At 37.9% G+C, this 20,479-nt stretch overlaps 1 protein-coding gene and 1 non-coding gene across 2 annotated transcripts in view; one reads left to right on the top strand and one right to left on the bottom strand.

Annotated features, from left to right (window-relative positions):
• Positions 1–14,454, bottom strand: part of C7 (complement C7) — a 59,213-nt gene extending 44,759 nt beyond the window's left edge. Inside the window, exons 1-3 of the mRNA XM_064375938.1 lie at positions 14,217–14,454; positions 5,443–5,498; positions 3,003–3,078 (exon numbers count right to left, since the gene is read on the bottom strand). Of these exons, the coding sequence (XP_064232008.1) occupies positions 3,003–3,078; positions 5,443–5,498; positions 14,217–14,222 (138 nt within the window). The 5' untranslated portion in view covers positions 14,223–14,454. The remainder of the gene's footprint in view (positions 1–3,002; positions 3,079–5,442; positions 5,499–14,216) is intronic.
• LOC135275009 (U7 small nuclear RNA) lies at positions 12,166–12,227 on the top strand. The gene has a single exon (XR_010342735.1). It is a non-coding gene; the product is annotated as a U7 small nuclear RNA (small nuclear RNA).
• Positions 14,455–20,479: the final 6,025 nt, after the last annotated feature.

Here is a 20,479-nt window from a genome sequence, read left to right as displayed (position 1 = left end):
AGCAGGCAGTGGTTTGTCTTGTTTTGTTTTGTTTTTTCCCAAAGAAATCTCCAGTTTCCTTTATCTGAGTAATAAAATCTGAGAGAACGTAATACAATTAGACAAACAATGTCCAGAAAATTGTTCTGGTGTTCTACAGAAATAAAACCTAAAAATCAATGAATCCACAGACCTACTTGTCCTTGAGTTCAGCGACATTTCAGCTATTATTTATAGAGAGCTCCCAGGCACATATTGACTTTCAGGATTAAATGCAAAAAAAAAATGTTTTTAGTGATTGTAAGAAAGTAACCTGATTGCAGTGAGCTGAGATCACACATCACACCACTGCACTCTAGCCTGGGTGACAGAGTAAGACACTGTCTCAAAAAAAAAAAAAAAAAGAAAAATAAAAGAAAAAAGAAAGTAACCTGAGTCAAGCTTAGAGGGTAGACACATAAGCAAATAGATTATAGCATAGAATGATCAATATATTTGCCAAAGCTCTGTTCCAAGAGCTCATTAGAGAAAGTGAAATGACTTTTTCTGAAGAGTGGATAAGGGTACTGGGAAGGCAGGTAAGATGAAGCAGAGTTAGAGTTAGGAAAGCCTTCAGAAAAGTGATGGCAATTCCTTTGAGCTAAACTGTAAGCCTTCTTCAGGAAGGAAGGCAAGGAAAAACAATTCAGAGAGAAATATATGAATATGGAGAACAAATTTACAAAACAGAAGCCTAAATAATCCAAGGGTGAAGCTACATCTACAAAGGAATCGGTAAAATACAAGCCTCTTGAGGGGAAAGAATATAGGGAAACTGAAGAAATTATCAAACTAAATGAGAAGTTTACAATTAATTCATCCTAAAGTTTATTAAATCCTCATTCACTACAAAGATATGTATCTTAATATTTAAACAAAAAGAAAGATCTACCACTGGCAATCAGTGAGCATCTTCCAGGCCTCTTCCTGTACTCACCTATTCTCCATTAAAAAACAAAACATAAAACAGAACCAAAACTGAGAGTCCTGAGGATTTAAACCTTGAGTGAAGATCAACAGGGAAGAGTTGCCGTACATATCAATGTCAAACTTATTCATCCATCCTAAATTGGGTTAGAAGTGGGAATTCTTTGGCATGAGGGGTCACAGTGGCATAATTTGAACTCTGAGCAGACTCTCACCAGCCAGAGCATGGCTCTGGCGTCTTTCATCGTGTTTAAGCAAAGGAGTCACAGAGGAATATGAGTGGGGAATGGAACTCGGTAAGGTTTCTTGATACTGTTTTTAGCCTCTTTGTAACGGATGCAGATGCTGTTTATGTGTGGCTTATCAGCGGCCTTTGGTGACGTTCCAAAGCACAGGTGGTACTGTTTGCATGAGGAGTATTTTTCGTCTCTTTGTAAGTGATGAAGACACCGCTCATATGTGACTTATCAGTGGGTCCTTTTGTGAAGTTCCAGAGCACAGATGGCGTTTGCATAGGGAGTGTTTTTCTTCTCCATATTACCAGGGAGCCCTTGATGGCAGCCACTCACCAAGGTCTCATCTCATTCTCACCTGTCAAAGTCTGACATTACAATCCCTTTTTCATTTTCACTTGTCTCTTTCTGAATGAAAATTTTGTTTTTATAAGCTAGGATGTATCCATTGCATGATGACCTTCACTCAAAGAAAAAAATTGCTTGTATAAAAAACACCCTCTCTCTACTTCTATTTAGTGTTCTTTCTTCTTTTTAAATGATAAAAATATTTAACGTGCTTGATGTTTCTTTGACCTTTGCCTGTTATTCACGTACCTATTTGCCTGTAATCAGAGCTGTTATTTATTATACTTGCTAGAAGCCAAATTCTTCATTCATGTAATTTGTTTTGAAAATACCACTCATGTAGGTACTAAATAAATAGCTGATGAAAATGATGATAATGATGGTGCTTCCAAATAAAAATTATCTTCTATAGTACGATTCTGTTATTTTAATAATTAAAAGTGATTTTTAAATATATATATTTTTATCTAAACTGGACTATTTCTAAAATATTTAACTCTTAAAATGTTCAGAAACTTTAAGACAAACATTTTATTTCTAGGACTATCCTCAGAAAATTATGGGAAAAGAGGACAGATCTCTACATTCAAAAATGTTTATTAAAGTTTTCTTTATAACAAAAATGGAGACAACTTAAATATCAAACAATAAAAAAGTAGAAAAATAAGGGTATATTCATATATCATGGAACATAATACTGCTGTTATAAGTTATTTTGCTGATAACAAATGTTAGATTAAAATAGTAGAATACAAAACTATGATAAAATAATCTCCCTTTAAATTATACGTACACATGGAGAAAAGGCAGACAGAGCTGAAAGAATAAATACCAAACGCTGTTATATAATTTCTTTCTTCTAAATGGCAGAATTATGAGTAATGTTTATTTCTTTATAACTTCCCGTATTTTCTCCAATGAACATTTTATAATAAGGAATACAAACAGGCATTTTTAGAAGTATTTTATAATATCTAGATTAAGTTCAACATTGTATTTGTATTACTTAGCAATTAAACTTTAAAACATTTTGCAAAATTTTTTTTCATGGTTGTTCACTATTTGTGAAGTAAAATCAAGCAGCCATCTTGCTATTTGCTAGTGTTAGTTTGAGATGAGAAGAAAAGTTGAACTCAATGAATATAAAACATTTTAAATTAGCAAAAAAATTCATTCTATGTTATTCCTATTTCTCTCATAGTTAAAATGTTAGTAAATTGCCTTGAACTTTCAGCCTATACACATTTCTAGCTCCAAGATAAAATCTAGAAAAGTCCTTCTAGAAAAATGAATATACAAATTACTCTATTACAATATTATTTAACAAGTCATACTTTTCTCCCCTCAAAATTACTAATATAGTTTTCAAAAAACATTGACACTATTTAATGAATATTCAAAAGTTAATGCCATTTTGGCCATGCCTAAGTATTTCTGCAGATAAATAATCAAATACAAAGTTTTGCATGGTCCTACCTGAGTCTTGGTACAGCCATTGCATTCTGACCAAGGGGCATACGAGTCCCACTGGCAGTTCACTGGAGAGGAGGCACTGCCACAGTGTCAAGTTGTCCATCATAAAGCAGGCAGAAAGATACACAAGGAAACACAAAGAATAGTGAAAACAGTCAAAAATAGTTAAATGTTACCTCAAATATTTTTTTCTAAGACACTCTAAAAATATCCTAAAATATATAAAAATGAGGGGAGGTCCACTTTCTTAGGGATAAATACTTATTAAACATCTATTATGCTGGGCACAGTGGCTCATGCCTGTAATCCTAGCACTTTGGGAGGCTGAGGTGGGCAGATCACCTGAGGTTAAGAGTTCAAGACCAGCCTGGCCTACATGGTGAAACTCCATCTTTACCAAAAATACAAAAAAATTAGCCAGGCATGGTGGCGCATGCCTGTAATCTTAGCTACCTGAAAGGTTGAGGCAGGAGAATTGCTGGAACCCAAAAGGCGGAGGCTGCAGTGTGCCAAGATTGTGCCACTGCACTCCAGCCTGGGCAACAAAGGGCTCTGTCTCAAAGAAAAAAAAATCTATTATGTACTAGGTTCTAAAGACACTAGAGTTGTAAAGAGGTAAGTCACTGGCCAGGCGTGGTGGCTCACACCTCTAATCCCAACACTTTGGGAGGCAGAGGCATGCAGATCACTTGAGGTCAGAAGTTTGAGACCAGCCTGGTCATCATGGTGAAACCCCATCTCTACTAAAAATACAAAAATTAGCTGGATGTGGTGGCACACGCTTGTAATCCCAGCTACTTGGGAGGCTGAGACAGGAGTATTGCTTGAACCTGGGAGGCGGAGGTTGCATTGCACCAAGATTGCACCACTGCACTCTAGCCTGGTCAACAAAGCAGGACTCCATCTCAGAAAAAAAAAAAGAGAGAGAGGTCATTGACTATAGACAGAAGGAAGAACAGAGACACAGATGGGTAAACAAATAATCATAATACAATATATCTCATTTGATGGATTTCATAACAGAAATGCATTCAATATAATGTGTTATGGGGATATAGATAAGAGAGAGTTCTGAGTTGCGAGGGTAGGTGAAAACACATAGGAAGAAGGTTTTATGGTCTTTAAAGGGATTCTGAATGATAAGTTGGAGAGTTATCTAGAAACACTTAACTGAGAGACCAGAAACTATAATAAGACCCGATGAGAAGTGGAAAACTTAAAATCGGCAGAGGCTGAATGGATGGGAATTTATTTAAATACACCCCGTTCATTTCGGTCATTTCTCAAGCACCCAACCACGGAGGGCAATTTGAGCTTAAACAGCTCCACTAAAATAAAGTGGATGTGAAAATGGAGAGTTGACTGATACAATGCTCACATTCTGGCCGTGTCGTATAGAAAAGACTACCTGGGTCAGCTTTAAGAGATTAAGGAAGTCTTGCCTAAAATGATGCTCTACGAAGAATAAAAGAGCTGGTATTCCTGATTTCTGGATTCCCAGCACATTCCTAGGCTGGGAGATATCTTGAGTCAAGATGGTTCTTTTGTGTCTTAAGAGGGTCAGGTTACTCTGAAAGTAGTGACTCTCATTCTGTAGTGTGTGCCTCGGCTGCTTTTACAAAGCCAATCTTGCCAAACTGTGGTTTTCATATGGTACCAGTGACCAAAATTCCTGGATATTTTTGACCCTTGAACAATCTGAGCTTACTGTTATTTTTCTAGTCTCTGTCCTGGGGAAAGGCAGAGGGCTTCCCAAAACATGGAGGCTTAGAAGAGGAAGTCTGCTTGATCTTCCTGCTGTGCTCCCCCATCACCCTGAGCAGGCTTCTTTCAGAGCCCTTAGCACATTTGTATTGCAATGAACTGGCCCAAGATACAAATCACCCAGCATGCTCCCTGTGCCTTCTTGCTCCTTGTGGTAAATCCAGTACCTAGCACAGTCCCTGACACATTTTCTGATAGTTCCATAAAGTGAACTGATCTGGCTCTGTCTTGTCAATCTGACACAGTGAGAGCATAACAAAGCCTTGGATAAATGATGCTGGCTTTTTTCCAGGCCTCAGGAACTGATAAAACTATTTTCTTAAAAAACTCTTAATCTTTAAAATCCAGAGGATGTTTCTCAAGGATTACATTTAAAGACCAAATATCACTCTAAGATATGTAAGTCCACTGTGATTATCTGCATTACAGATAAAATCACGGCACTTGGACAAAAAACTTATACTTTTAGGCTTCGATTTTACCAGGGGAAAAAAAGTAAAAGAAGAATAATAAGAAAACATTTTTGTTATCATTGTCTTTTCTAAAAATAAGAAAATAGAAAATATGTTGGAGGGATACACAGACTCAAACTGCAATGACAAAATTAGACTAAACTAAAAAATTTCTCAAACTTTTTTTTAATTTAATGATTTTTATACACAACAGAAAAGGTCCTCACCTTGAAAAAATTTGGAACTCTCCTGTAAATCCCACCAAAATGAATAAGCTTATTGCCTGGAGAAGAAAAACAATAAAGCATTATTTTACCATGCATTTCTTTTTATAACTATAAATTGACAATTTATAATTGTATAAATTTATGGGGTACAGTGATATTATGATTTCTAAATACAATGTGAAATAATTTAATCAAGCCGGTTAACATATCTATCACCTAAAAAACTTAACATTTTTGTGGCAAAGATATTTGAAATTTACTCTTGGCAATTTTGAAATGTACGATACCCCATTATTAACTATTTTCATCACACTGTACAATAGAACTCACAATATATTTCTGCTAACTGAGATTGTGTAACCTTTGACGTTTGTCTCCCTATTACCCCAGTCTCTGTAACCACCATTCTACTCTGCTCCTATGAGTTCAATTGTTTTACATCTTACATTTAATAAAAACATGTGCTATTTGTTTTTCTGTGCCTGGCTTATAAACTTAATGTTTTCCAATTCCATCTATGTTGTCATAAATAACAGAATTTCCTCCTTTTTAAGGCTAAATACTATTCCTTTGCATACACACACCACATTTTCTTTCTCCAGTCATCTGATAATGGACAATTAGGTTGTTCCTATAACTTGACTATTGTGTATAGTGCTGTAATGAACATTTGCTTTTGTAAATACCAAAAAGTAGGATTGCTAGATCATATGATAATTTTTTTACGTTTTCTGAGAAACTTCCATGCAGTTTTCCATAATAGCTGTGCTAATTTACATTCCTACCAGTGAACAAGAGTACAGGGATTCCCATTTTTCCACATCCATACCAACACTTGTTACCTTTTGTCTTTTTGATAATAGCCATTCTGACAGGTGGCTCACTGTAACTCAATGTAACTTTAATTTGCATTTATCTAATAATTAGCAATGTTGAGCACATTTTTTACATATCTGTTGGCCATTTATATGTCTTCTCTTCAGAAACGTTTACACAAGTTTCTTGCCCATTTTTTATTTTTACTTTACTTCCATCTCCCTTTCCTGGTACTTTGTCAATTTTTATTTGGGTTTTTTGTTTTCTTGCTATTGAGTTGTTTGAGCTTCATATATAATTTTGATATTAGCCCCTTATTGGATGTATGGCTTACAAGTATTTTCTCCCAATCTGTAGCTTGTCTCTGCAAACATAATTGTCTCCTTTGGCATGTAGAAGCTTTTTAGTTTGTTATAATCGCAATTTGTCTATTTTTGCATTTGTAGCCTGCACTTTTGGGGTTAGATCCAAAAAATCCCTGCCTAGAACAATACAATTTTTCCCTTATATTTTTTCAAGTAATTTTACAGTTTCTGGTCTTATGCTTAAGGCTTTATCCCATTTTGAGTATATTTTTATATATGATATGAGATAAGGGTCCAATTTAATTCTTTTGCATGTGGCTATCCGGTTTTCCCAATACCACTTATTAAAGAGACTATCCTTTCCCCATTATGTTTTCTTGGCAACTTTGTAAAAACAATCAATTGACCATATATGTAGGGTGCATTTCTGGGATCTCTATTCTGTTCCACTGGTTAATGGGTCTATTGTTTTGCCAGGATCATAATGTTTTAATTACTATAGCTTTGTGGTATAGTTTAAAATTAAGCAGAGTAATACTTCCAGCTTCGTTCTTTTTGCCCATGACTGCTTTAGCTATTTGGGTTTTATGTAATTCCATATGAACTTTAAGATATTTTTCTATTTCTTTGAAAAATTATATTAGAATTTTGATAAATACTGCACTAAAACTCTAGATCAGTTTGGGTAGTATGGGAATTTTAGCAATATTTTCTTCCAATCCATGAACAAGGAATATCTTTCCATTTGTTTATGTCTTCTTCAATTTCTTTCATCAATGTTTCATAATTTGCAATGTATAAGACTTTAACTTCCTTGGTTACATTTATTCCTAAATTTTTTTGTAGTTATTGAAAATAGGATTATTTTCTTAATTTCTTTCTCACATAGTTTGTTGTTAGTGTTAGAAATATACTTTTTAGTGTTTATTTTATATTCTACAATTTTACTGTTTTCATTTATTAGTTCTAGTCTGTAGGGTTTTCTACATATAAGATTATGTTACCAGCAAACATAGACATTTTCACTTTCTCCTTTTCTATTTTGATGTCTTTTATTTCTTTTTCCTGCCTAATTGCTCTGGCAAGAATTTCCAATACTATGTTAAATAAAAGTGGCAAAAGTGGGCATCTTTGTCTTGTTCCAGAGCTTAAATGAAAGGCTTTCAATTTGTCACTGTTGGGTATAACATTAGCTGTGGGCTTCTCATATATGGCCTTTATTGTGTCAAGGTACATTTCTTCTGTACCTAACTTGGTGAGAGTATTTTTCATGAAATGTTGTTGAATTTTGTTGAATATTTTTTCTGCATCTAATTAGATGATTATATAGTTTTTGTCATTCATTCTGTTAATGTCATATAGCATATTTATTAATTTGTGTATGTTGAACCATCCTTGCATTTCAGGAATAAATCCCATTTAATCATGGTAGATGATCCTTTTAATGCATTGTTCAGTTTGCTACTATTTTGTTGAGATTTTTGTATCTGTGTTCACTATGTTCATCAAGAATATTGGCATATAGTTTTCTTTTTTTGTAATGTGCTTCTTTGGCTTTGGTATCAGGATAACACTGGCCTTTTAAAAAGAATTCAAAAGTATTCCCTCATTGTCAGTTTTTTTGGAAGGGCTTCAGAAGGATTAATATTAGCTCTATTTTCAATGTTTGGGCTATCTCTTGCACCCACCCTTGCCATGTGACATGTCTGCTCCCACTTACTTTCTGCTATGAGTAAAATCTCCCTGCAGGCTTCACCAGAAACTGAGCAAATGTTGGTGCCATGCATGTACAGCCTACAGCACCATGACCTGATTAAACTTCTTTTCTTTATAAATTACCCAGCCTCACATATTTCTCTATAGCAACACAAATAACAGGCTAACACAGAAAATTGGTACTGAGAATTGGGGCATTGCTATAAAGATACTTAACAGTGTGAAAGTAGCTTTGGAACTGGATAATGAACAGAGGTTTGAAGAGTCTGGAGGGCTCAGAAGAAAACAGAAAAATGAAAGAAAGCTTGAAACTTCTTAAAAACCGGTTAAATGATTGTGACCAAAAGGCTGATAGTGATAGGCACAGTAAAGTCCAAGCTAGTGAAGTCTCAGATGGAAATGAGAAACTTCTTGGGAATTAGAGAAAAAGTCACCTGGTTATATCTTAGCAAAGAACTGGAGGCATTATGTTTATGCTCTAAGGATCTGCAGAAGTTTGAACTTAAGAGTGATAACTTGGGGTATCTAGTAGAACAAATTCTAAGCAGCAAATTTCAAGAAGTGGTCTAGCTGCTTCTAATAGCCTACTCTCAGGTGTAGGAGCAAAGAAATTACTTAAAATTGGAATGTATATATAAAAGGGAAGCAGAGTATAAAAGTTTGAAAAATCTGCAGCTTGGCCATGTGGCAGAGAAAGAAAAAGCGTCATCAGCAAATGAATTCAAGGGGGCTGTGGAACAACCACTTGCTGGAGATATTTGCAAGACTAAAAGGGAGCCAAGTGCTAATAGCCAAGACAATGGAGAAAAGGCCTCGAAGGCACTTTAGAGATCTTTGCGGCAGCCCCTCCCATCACAGGCCAGGAGGTTTGGGAGGAAAGAATGGTTTTCATGGTTCAGGCCCAGGGTTCTGCTGTCCTGCACAGCCTCAGAACACTGCTCTCTGCGTGCAGGCCACTCTCCAGCTCCAGCCTTGGCTCAATGAGCCCCAGATACAGCTTGAACTGCTGCTTAGTGAGATTAAACTGTAAGCCTTGGCAGCTTCCATGTGATGTTAAGCTCATAGGCACACATAGTGCAAAAGTGAAGGAGGCTTGGCAGCCTCCACCTAGATTTCAGAGGATGTATGAGAAAGCCTGGGTGCCCAGGCACAAGCCTGCTGTAGTGTTGGAGCCCTCACAGAGAACCTCTACAAGGGCAGTGAAGAGGGGAAATGTGGGGTTGGAACCCCCACACAGAGTTCCCACTGGAGCACTGCCTAGTGAATTAGTGGAAAAAGGCCACTGTCCTCCAGAACACAGAATGGCAGATCCACCAGTAGCTTGCATGTTGAGCTTGGAAAAGCTTCAGGCATTCAACTCCAACCCATGAGAGCAGCCATGGTGGCTGAACCCTGCAAAGCCACAGAGGTATATCTGCCCAAGAGATGGAGTGGAGCCCACCCCTTGCAGCAGTGTGTCGTGGATGTGGAACATAGAATCAAAGGAGGTTATTTTGGAGCTTCAAGATTTATTGACCGCCCTGCTGTGTTTCAGACCTTCACTGGACCTGTAGCCTCGTTCAAAAGGCTGATTTCTCTTCTTTGGGAAAGGAGTGTTTACCCAATGTCTGTACCCTCATTATATCTTGGAAATAAGTAGCTTGTTTTGATTTTACCAACTCATAGGTAGAAGAAACATCTCCAGATTGGACCTTGTCCTTGAGAATTGGGACTTTTGAATTAATGCCAAAATGAGTTAAGACCTTGGGGGACTATTAGGCAGATATGATTTGTAGTGTGAGAAGGACATGAGATTCAGGGGGCCAGGGGTGGAATGATACAGTTTAGATGTCACTTCAAATCTCATGTTGAAGTGTAATCCCAATGTTGGAGGTGGGGCCTGTTTGGAGGGGTGGATTTCTCATAAATGGTTTAGTACCATCCCCTCTGTGTCATCCTTGCAATAGTGAGTCTCGTTAGGATCTGATTGTTTAAGTAAGGAATAATAGATATTGGAGACTCAGAAGAGTTGGGGATAGAAAGAGAAAGAGTGATGAGAAATTACTTAATGGGTATAATGTACATTATTTGGGAGACAGATACACTGAAAGCCCAGACTTCAAAACTACCCAGTATATCCATGTAACGAAATTGCATTTGTACTCCTTAAATGTATACAAATAAAATAACTAAATGAATAAAATTTCAAAAAATCTTGAGTACTTGTTCTTGGATTAACTCTCAGCCAAAATAGGGATACTGAAAATAATTATCTCTAACATTCTGTTACATGTGTTTTAAAATTATTTCACCCTGGTGTGGTGGCTCATGCCTGTAATCCTGGCATTTTGGGAGGACGGGGTGGGAGGATCACTTGAGCCCAGTTTGAGGCCAGCCCGAGCAACATAGTGAGACCTCGTCTCTACAAAAATTACAAAAATTAGCCAGGCCTGATGGCAGGCACCTGTAGTCCCAGCTACTCAGAAAACTAGGGTGGGAGCCCAGGATGTAGAGGCTGCAGTGAGCCATAATTGCGCCACTACACTCCAGCAAGGGCTGTTGCAAGATCTTGTCTCAAATTTACAAGTATTTTTTAAAATAAAGAATTTCAATGAAATTTTAGGAAATATACTTTTTATCATCATGGATGCTTTTGTCATCACCTTCTTCATATACATACTCCTTATTATAATCCATCAGTGTCTGCTTATTACAAGACCAGTTCTGTTCATGAGTTATACGAAGTGAAACAAAAAAAAAGAAAAAGAAAAGAAAAAGGAAAAAAAAAAGTTATACAAAGTGAATCTACTAACCAAAAGCATTCCTTGAAACTTTGCTAGCTTGATCTCTGAAAAGGAAGTAGTTACTCTTTCTTACCTTTGGAAAGAATACCTTATAAATGAACAAGAGAGATAGAACAAACACAAATAAATCACATGAATGACAGAGATAGACATACAACTGAACTGACTCTATAAAAGAAATGCTTGGTTGAAAAGGTGTATGGGGCTGGGCATGGTGGCTCACGCCTGTCATCCAAGCACTTTGGGAGGCTGAGGTGGGCGGATCATGAGGTCAGGAGTTCAAGACCAGCTTGGCCAATATGGTGAAACCCTGTCTCTACTAAAAAATTACAAAAATTAGCCGGGCATGGTGGTGTGCACCTGTAGTCCCAGCTACTCAGGAGGCTGAGGCAGGAGAATTGCTTGAACCCAGGAAGTGAAGGTTGCAGTGAGCCAAGATTGTGCCACAGCACTCCAGCCTGGGTGACAGATTGAAACGTCATCTCAAAAAAAAAAAAAGAAAGAAATGGTGTATGGTATTTTTGTTCTGTGTCAATGTAGCTAAGCTGGAACTACATTCCCCTGAATTATCTTCTCTGTGTCATCACTGAATGAGCATTAGCTCTACCTCCTTCTTCTAATATGTCCCAGCTACAATTCTGATTTGAGACATTACTGTGCTTGACCATCACTGTGCTTGTACACTGTGATGACCAGACCCTAGATTCAAAGACCCCAGGCTCAGCTCAGTGCTTGACAGACAGAGCAAATGGCTGACCCACAGCAGCACAGAGGGAAGTCCATTGGCCCTGACATCCTTCTCAAACACCTCAGACCCGAGTTATCTCCTATCCAAGAACACAGAGAGAACCAAAGGGAATCCTGTGACTGTCTCTCTGAATTTAGTTCACATGTGGGTTGTGAAGCCAAAATACTGCTCCCTCTTAAAAAGGTCTGACATAGAAACCATTTCTAGTGTCTTGATAGCCCAGGGCTTTCACAAGTATCCCTTCTTTGACACATATCACCAAAGCATGTCCTTCAAGTTTACTGTAAAAATATGAATATCCACTTTCAAATACAGGTAAGAACTCTGCATGCAACTTGGAGTGAAGTAATTGCTGTAGTGTTATAGCTCTTTTAGAACTTGTCTAGCAGACTTTCCAATTTTTGCTAAAAAGCCCCTATATATAATTTTTTTTTGAAAAATCAATTGCTTTATTTGTTGATATTTTGTCAACCAACTGAAGGATAAAAGTATATTTATTATTACAACAGTAAAATATTATAATAATTATTGTGAGCACATTTTTAAATACAAAGCAATTATTAAGATATCTCATTGTAGAATAAATTCACAGATTGACAGTTAACACAAATATTAGGGAAAAACATTTTAGCTAGATTAGGAAGAACATCATATTCTTTTTGTCTTTTTTTTTGAGACAAGAGTCTCACCCTATTACCCTGGCTAGAGTGCAGTGGCATGATCTCGGCTCACTGCAAACTCTGCCTCTCTGCTTCAAGCAATTCTCCTGCGTCAGCCTCCTGAGTAGCTGGTATTACAGGCACCCACCGCCATGCCCGGCTAATTCTTGTATTTTTAGTAGAGACGGGATTTCACCATCTTAGCCAGGCTGGTCTTGAACTCCTGACTTCAGGTGATCTACCCGAATCGGCCTCGCAAAGTGCTGGGATTACAGATGTGAGCCACCGCACCTAACTAAACATCATATTCTTTTTGAGCTAACGAATATTCTAGATTTTTAAGTAAAAATACAAAGCAGAGTAATAGATATTAGATTACATCATAATTCTAATATTGTAAGGTTACTTGTTCTGGCATCATGACTTAATTTTTAATTTTTCAAATAATTTCAACTTTTATTTTAGATTCATGGGGTATATGTACAGGTTTGTTAGCTGGGTGTACTGTGTGATACTGAGGTTTGGGGTATGATTGATCCCATCAGCCAAGTAATGAATATAGTATCTAACAGCTTTTCAAACCTTGCTCTCCTCCCTCCCTCCGCTCGTCTAGTAGTTTCCATTGTCTAGTGTTGCCATCTTTATATCCATGAGTACCCCATATTTAGCTCCCACTTAAAAGTAAGAACATGTGTTATTTGGTTGTCTGTTCCTGCATTAACTTTCTTAGGATAATGACCTCTAGCTGCATCCATATTGCTGCAAAGACATAATTTCGTTCTTTTTTATGACTGCACATCACAACTTTAAACAAACTAATTTTGTGATTTGTGTTTAATTTTTAATTATTTAATTTCACAAAACATGCAGGCTAATCAAAGACTCTGTCTTGCTTCTACTCTAACCCCAATGATGAGTGAGCCTGGATTCGGTGCCGAAATGGACAACACAGTGACTGTGGACGCAATCCAGCTACTGACAGAGCTGTGAAATTATTCCTACGGTCTTACAATGCAACGTTTTTAAAGTTTAAATACCAAAATTTACAATAATAAACTTTTAATAGCAATCTCAACTTATTTTTGCATTCTAGAGATTTAGTCTATGATAGTGATTTCTCTCTTTGGTCTTATCTTTAGTTGAATAGTTTTTTGGTTGTTTTGTTTTGTTTTTTACCATTTGGCCTTTTTCCATTGGGCCAACATATATACTTGGTAAACCTTTACTCTTATTCCATCTACTCGTATCTTCTCACAGTCCTGACTCTTTCATCTAGGATTTCAAATTCTTAAGTTCCAAGTCTGCAAATTTGCTTTTCTGTTAGCTCTTAGATAAATCACAGGAACCTATTACATGATTCCAAATCCAAACAAGCAAAAGAAAAAAAAATACATCAGAGGAAAGTTTTTCCCAAGAAATAACAATAGTACTATCATATTTCTTTATGACTTTCTCAGGACTTTCATAAACATTATCTCCAATTCCTGATTCCCAGACCTCTGGACCTATAATGTAACCACAAGATAAGATAAAGGAATTCACCTTGGCTAAACTGTTAAATATGTTTAAATAAGGATTTCTAAAAATCACCCCCAGGCCTTTTCCCTCTGTATTTTTCTCTGGCCCTCTACTTATTTGATGTCTTTCAGTTAAGTATTACCCCTCTTCATTTAAATTACATTTATATTATCCCCATTCATTTGAAAAGATAGCTTCATTTACAAAAGTAATGAAATTATTGTCTTACCTTCATGTTTGGGAAAACTTTCAGGGCAGAAGAAAGGACGAAATTTTCCACCGTAAGGGCCGGGTAAGTTTTCAGCAGCAGGAAGAGCCCAGCAGGCTGCCTGCCTCTCTGCCTCTCCCTGCTCTAGATTATCTTGGCATTCATATATAGAGCAAGTGGTCCCAGGATTTAGTTCCTATCCCAACCAGATTCTCCAACGACAGCAAGAGCCTGCCCTTGTATTTAATCTGTGCCTTGAGCCAGATGCATCTTATCAATTACACAGGCCTTAGCTACAGCCAGCTGGGACTGTTTGGAAGTTATAGATATGTTTCTCAGAAACATATCTATAAATCAAGAAACACAGCAGATGTTCTCAGTTCAATGTTCAAGTGATTTTCAACCAAAGGAAACTCTGTGTAAGGCAAGGGATGAGCCTCCTTCTTGTTTCAATCTACTAAATTAAGTAGATGTTTTCATGATTCTCTCAAAGGGTATTATACAGCAGATTTTGAGATTAAATATTTTGTGAGAGAAAATATCGAAATGCAGTTCTGTCACTCAAAATGTAAATGGAATTTTCTGGAGCAGAATTTTTCCCCAAAGTACAGCTTAACACAACCCAATATTCATCCCTTCATGCTTAACTTTCATGGAATAATCACAAAGAGCATCAATTATTGCAAATGTATTTGAGGACATCACTAATTTTCTCAAGAACTTCATGTAATCCTTTGATAATCAGATCACTGTGTTAAAAAGTTCTCAAGGTCATCATCCACATCCATTTTCTCTCCTTCGCTTTTTGTCTTGCCTTATTCTACCAGGTCTTCATTTGTCCATAGCTTTGTATTAATTCTAGTAGGTCCCAACATCACTTTCATACATTTGATAAAATACTGCATTTTTTGCAAGATTTTAGATTTCCTATTCAAATTGAGCTAGATTTTTTTGCTTTTGTTTTGTAGCCACCATGCCCAGCTGAACTAACTTTTCTTTTCTTTTTTTTTTTTTTTTGAGACGGAGTTTCGCTCTTGTTACCCAGGCTGGAGTGCAATGGCGCGATCTTGGCTCACCGCAACCTCCGCCTCCTGGGTTCAGGCAATTCTCCTGCCTCAGCCTCCTGAGTAGCTGGGATTACAGGCACGCACCACCGTGCCCAGCTAATTTTTTGTATTTTTAGTAGAGACGGGGTTTCATCGTGTTGACCAGGATGGTCTCGATCTCTTGACCTCGTGATCCACCCGCCTCGGCCTCCCAAAGTGCTGGGATTACAGGCGTGAGCCACCGCGCCCAGCCCTGAACTAACTCTTAATTGCAGAGTTGGTCTGCATGTCTTTCAGAGTTCTTCATTAGAACTGAACCCAAATTGCCCATTGTAGTCTCTTGCTTGATAAAGTGCCCTTGATTGACTTTCTTTTCTTTCCAATCTCACTTTCCCACCTTCAGCAGTGCTAAGGTTATCTCTTAAAACAGAAACAAACTGCTTGCAATTGAATTTTTGTCTCTGAATCTACTTCTGGGGAAACCCAAACTAAGACAGCTGCTAAACATGGACTTGCATATTGAGAAGTTAAGATGAGTCTACGGCATCTGCAATTCATGCAATTGGAGCTGAATAAAAAAGTATTTCAGGAGTCAGGGTCTTTGTGACAAAATTTCTTCCACAGAAATCACTAAAGGTTTGAACAAAAGCTGCAGATGCTTTGTCTCTGAAAACCACTGTTATTTTATGAGGGGACGATAGGGGTTGTCTCCATTATTCCAGTGCTTTGGCTACAGGAAGAAAAAGTCGAGAAAATTAAAAAATCTTCACTAATGGAATGTTTACTTATAAAATTATTCTTAACTCAAATTTTATTTCTCACTTAACACTTATTCTACCTCACTCATAACGCACTAGCAGCTAGTGTCAGAATATTTGGTCTAACAATGCAACCAAAACTGTAGCCAAATCCGGCACGGTGGCTCATGCTCACAATCCCAACACTTTGGAAAGCTGAGGTGGGTGGCTCATGAGGTCAGGTGTTTGAGACTAGCCTGGCCGATATAGTGAAACCCCATCTCTACTAAAAATACAAAAATTAGCTGGGTATGGTGGCACACGTCTATAGTCCCAGCCACTTGGGAGGCTGAAGCAGGAGAATCGCTTGAACCCAGGAGGTGAAGGTTGCAGTGAGCTGAAATCACACCGCTGCACTCCAGCCTAAAGACAAAGTGAGACCTTGTCTCAAAAAAAAAAAAAAAAAAAAAAAGAGTTCAATTAAGGAGTAAGGAAACCCATTATTGATGAAGGTAGCTTCTGAACCTATTGACTCTCTGACCAGCTTGCCCTGGGGGCAAGCTAAGCACACACCTGCAGCCATAAATAAAAGATTTTCAAGCAGGGAATTGTAGGCATTTGCAACATTTGCAGGTGTTTACCTTTATCATGTAGCGGTGAGAGATGAAGGAATACCAACAGCACCTGCTACGGTTGCTTTGTATTTATATATGCATGCATGTATTAATTTGTTCATTCTGAATTTGACCAATATTTTCTAAAATGTGTAGTATGATAGGCTATCAGCTTTGACAGGTAGAAGCCTTAAGCTATATCCTTCCTTGTTTTTATTCCTTATATGCTATAAAGGACCATATTAGCCTATTTACAGAATATCCTTAATCTAGAGGATGATTTAGATATATCTATAGTAATTTAGAACTTGACTTGTTCAGCTCAGGTATCTCATAGAGTACTCCATTCTGAAAGGTTTACAGAAACCTCCTTTCCCCAAATGCCTTGCACACTCCTACCTTCACATCTGTAATGTCACAAGAGCATTTCTTCTGTCTGCAATTTTAATGGAGTAACCATTAGCACAAAGGCTTTAAATGCAGGTGGGAGCAATACTGTGGGAAGTTTGACTGCTGGCATAAGTTGTATGGACTTTATTCACACAATGAGTCACTGAGAACTCACCCACTGGAAGTTTTTAAGAAAGAATCAAAGCAGTGTTTTAGATTGATTGAAACAGTAGCTGTGTGCAGCCTACATAGAATAGCAAAGGAAGGGAAGCAGGAAGCATGACTTGGAATTTATTTCAGAGTTTATACAAGGGGATCAAGGCCTCATTTAAGAAGGGATAGACACAGCTGTCTCTACAAAAAATACAAAATTAGCTGGCCGTGATGGCACATGCCTGTAGTCCCAGCTACTCAGAAAGCTGAGGTGGAAGGATCACTGTAGCCCAGAAGGTTGAAGCTGCAGTGAGCTGTGATCACATCATTGCACTCCAGCCTGGGTGACAGAGCAAGGCCTTGTCTCAAAAACAAAATCAGAAACGACAAAAAAAGAAGGGGCCAGGCTTTGTGGTTCACACCTGTAATCCTAGCACTTTGGGAGGCCGACGCGGGTGGATCACCTGAGGTCAGGAGTTCAAGAACAGCCTAGCCAACATGGTAATCTCTAATTTTTAGTAATCTCTACTAAAAATTAAAAATTAGCCAGATGTGGTGACAGGCACCTGAAATTCCAGCTACTTGGGAGGCTGAAGAAGGAGAATCACTTGAACCCGGGAGGCGGAGATTGCAGTGAGCCAAGATGGTGCCACTGCACTCCAGTCTGGGCAATAGAGCAAGACCCTATCTCAAAAAAAAAAAAAAAAAAAAAAAGTGAGGGGGGATAGACAAAAGAGCCAGAAGAATTCACAAGGTTTAGTGGTTAAATGTGGTTTTAAGTCTGATTGACTCAGAGAATTGAAAGAATTTTAAGAAAAATTTAAAGGAGAAAGGAAATAGAAGGTTAAAAAGGAAGACATGGTTTTCGAGAGAGGACATTTTTACTTTGGGAAAGCATCCAACATAAAACTGAAAATGTAGTTCTCTTTGGGAAGAGACAGGCTTCACCTATGTCTCTTGGAGGGGGACATGGGTGGAGCCGCTAGCATAGAGGTACATAACTAAAATCATGGACTTCAGTGACTCTTCCAGAGACTGAACATAATGAACCATCAAACCACAAGAAATGCCCCTATTCACGGAGTAAAAAGAAAAATGCCAAAAAGGAGAGGTTACAGAAGAAGCAGATAAACCAAAACAATGCAACATCAAGCCAATTTGGAGAATTTCAAGATGGAGAGCCCAGTCAACAATGACTCCCAGCAAATGCCCAGACTGAGATTTGCAAAGCACAGTGCATTGTAAATTAAATGTTCTGAAAGTTCTATAACAAGTAAAACTTCTTTGACTTTTTCAATCCACAATTCCTCAAGTTCATGTGACACCCATCCCCACCCCCATCAGGACTTTTATTTCTAGCAACCCCCAAAACTGGTATATAGGCATGCTTTGGCAAACGGTGTCTGAGCCAAAGCTAAATCAGTAGAGGCGTAAAGCAGATTTCCGCCAGACTGGGGAAGGGCCAGTAAGGGCGCAGCCCTCTCCTCATCTCCTGTGACACCAGCTCCTCCCCATTTGCCCTCACCTCCTTTGGTAGCACTCAAACGCGGTTAACATCCCCAAACCCTAATGAAACTATTAGGCCACCGATATCAGGAAGCGATTCTGGTCCACCACAGGGAGATATTTGAAAACATTTTAACAAAGCTATTTAATTTACTAGTCATTTCATTTTGTTCTGAATTGTTCTAACCGATTTAGCTGACTCGGGGGGTTTCAGAGGAACAGACTCACTAGGGAAGAGTAAAAGCCTCCTTTTGCCTCTCTTGTATTAGGCGGATAAGGTCAGAATTGAACCGGCCGAGAGCTGGAGTGAAGAAGCAAGAGCATCCCCTAGTGGCAGAAGACTCCAGGCCCTTGAGTAAAAGAATGGTATTAAGCTCTGGAGTTAAACCACTTAGGGAGGGAGTAAAACACAGTGAATCTTCCCAGGCTCCCAGGCAAGTGCTTGTTAAGCTAATAAGTACTCCAGGTGATATTTCGTTTTACATTTAAAGTGTCACACTGTGAATAGTTTGAGAATGAAAAACGGCTGCCAAGCAATGCCTTATTCAAAGGAAGATTTCAGTAAAATGATGATTATTAAATGCTTTATCATTACACATAATAAGATGCTGCCCATCTCTGCTGCTAGCACTGCATTAAATGCTGTGATTTGTGCATTAATTTAAAGTGAGGCCACTAGATTAATACTCTCTGTTGACATCCAGTTCTTCATAAGAAAGTTGCTTAAGGTTTAAATAGATTAGGAAATACAAGGTTTCACACTTTCTTTCTGGACAGACTTCTGGACAAATGCCATTGTGCTTTACCACACTGAACAAGCCTTTGCCCTGGTGACCCTGATAGCTGAAGATGGCAAGAATCAAATTACGAGGAGATAAGACATTTTGTCATTATGGTTTTTAATAGTGACAGGCATTTGCTAAATTTAGGAGAAGGCCCAGATTTGTTTGGGTTTCTGAATGGCATCTGGGTTTTTCAGTTATTGCAATGCACATTATAGCAGTAGCCTGCAAGTACAAGATACGTTTCATTTGGTTTAAATTTGAATTAAGTCAAACAGCTCTGAGAAGGAAAACATAAAATACAAAGATTTCAGTGGTTCTGTAACTGCCTTATGAAGTCCTGTGGAGGAAGGGTAAAAAAGGACAAGGTCATTTATTTGATCTACACTTCAAAATTGTGGTGCCTAAACAGAAAGTTGTTTTTATTTTCGGACCAAGAGCTCAGCATGCAACAGTCCTAAAATAAAAGTCAATCACTCAGAAAATGTCAGACCGCCCCATAATTTTAAGCTTTTAACTCTTTAAACAATCTTTAATACTTTAATATCAGATTCATCATTATATATTCCACAGGCCAAGAAAGAATAAACAATGTGGTTGAAAGAAATAAAATCCTAGGCAGGCAGATCGCAAGGTTGGGAGTTTGGAGACCAGCCTGCTGACCAACATGGTGAAACACTGTCTCTACTAAAAATATAAAAATTAGCCGGGCGTGCTGGCACACACCTGTAATCCCAGCTACTCAGGAGGCTAAGGAAGGAAAATTGCTTGAACCCAGGAGGTGGAAGTTGCAGTGAACCGAGATTGCACCACTGCACTCCAGCCTGGGTGACAGAGTGAGATTCCGTCTCAAAAAAAAAAAAAGTAAAATCCTGAATATTGCAACCTCTTCAAATGTTTGTGAAAAAAATCTTAGTAACCAGGGAAGAATAGTCACAAATACCTAACTAGAAACTTCTTAGGAGGAAAATTTTTCTAAAAGCAAAAAGAGTACTAATTTGTATTTCTTTTGCTTGCTTTTGTTTTATTTTTTTGAGACAGGGTCTCGCTCTGTCA

Source organism: Aotus nancymaae, unplaced genomic scaffold (assembly GCF_030222135.1).
Source record: "Aotus nancymaae isolate 86718 unplaced genomic scaffold, 86718_ANA_hifiasm-v0.15.2.pri h1tg000014l, whole genome shotgun sequence".
NCBI lineage: Eukaryota > Metazoa > Chordata > Mammalia > Primates > Aotidae > Aotus > Aotus nancymaae.
The sequence above is the reverse complement of the archived record's forward strand: the minus strand, read 5'-3'. Positions and strand labels throughout refer to the sequence as shown.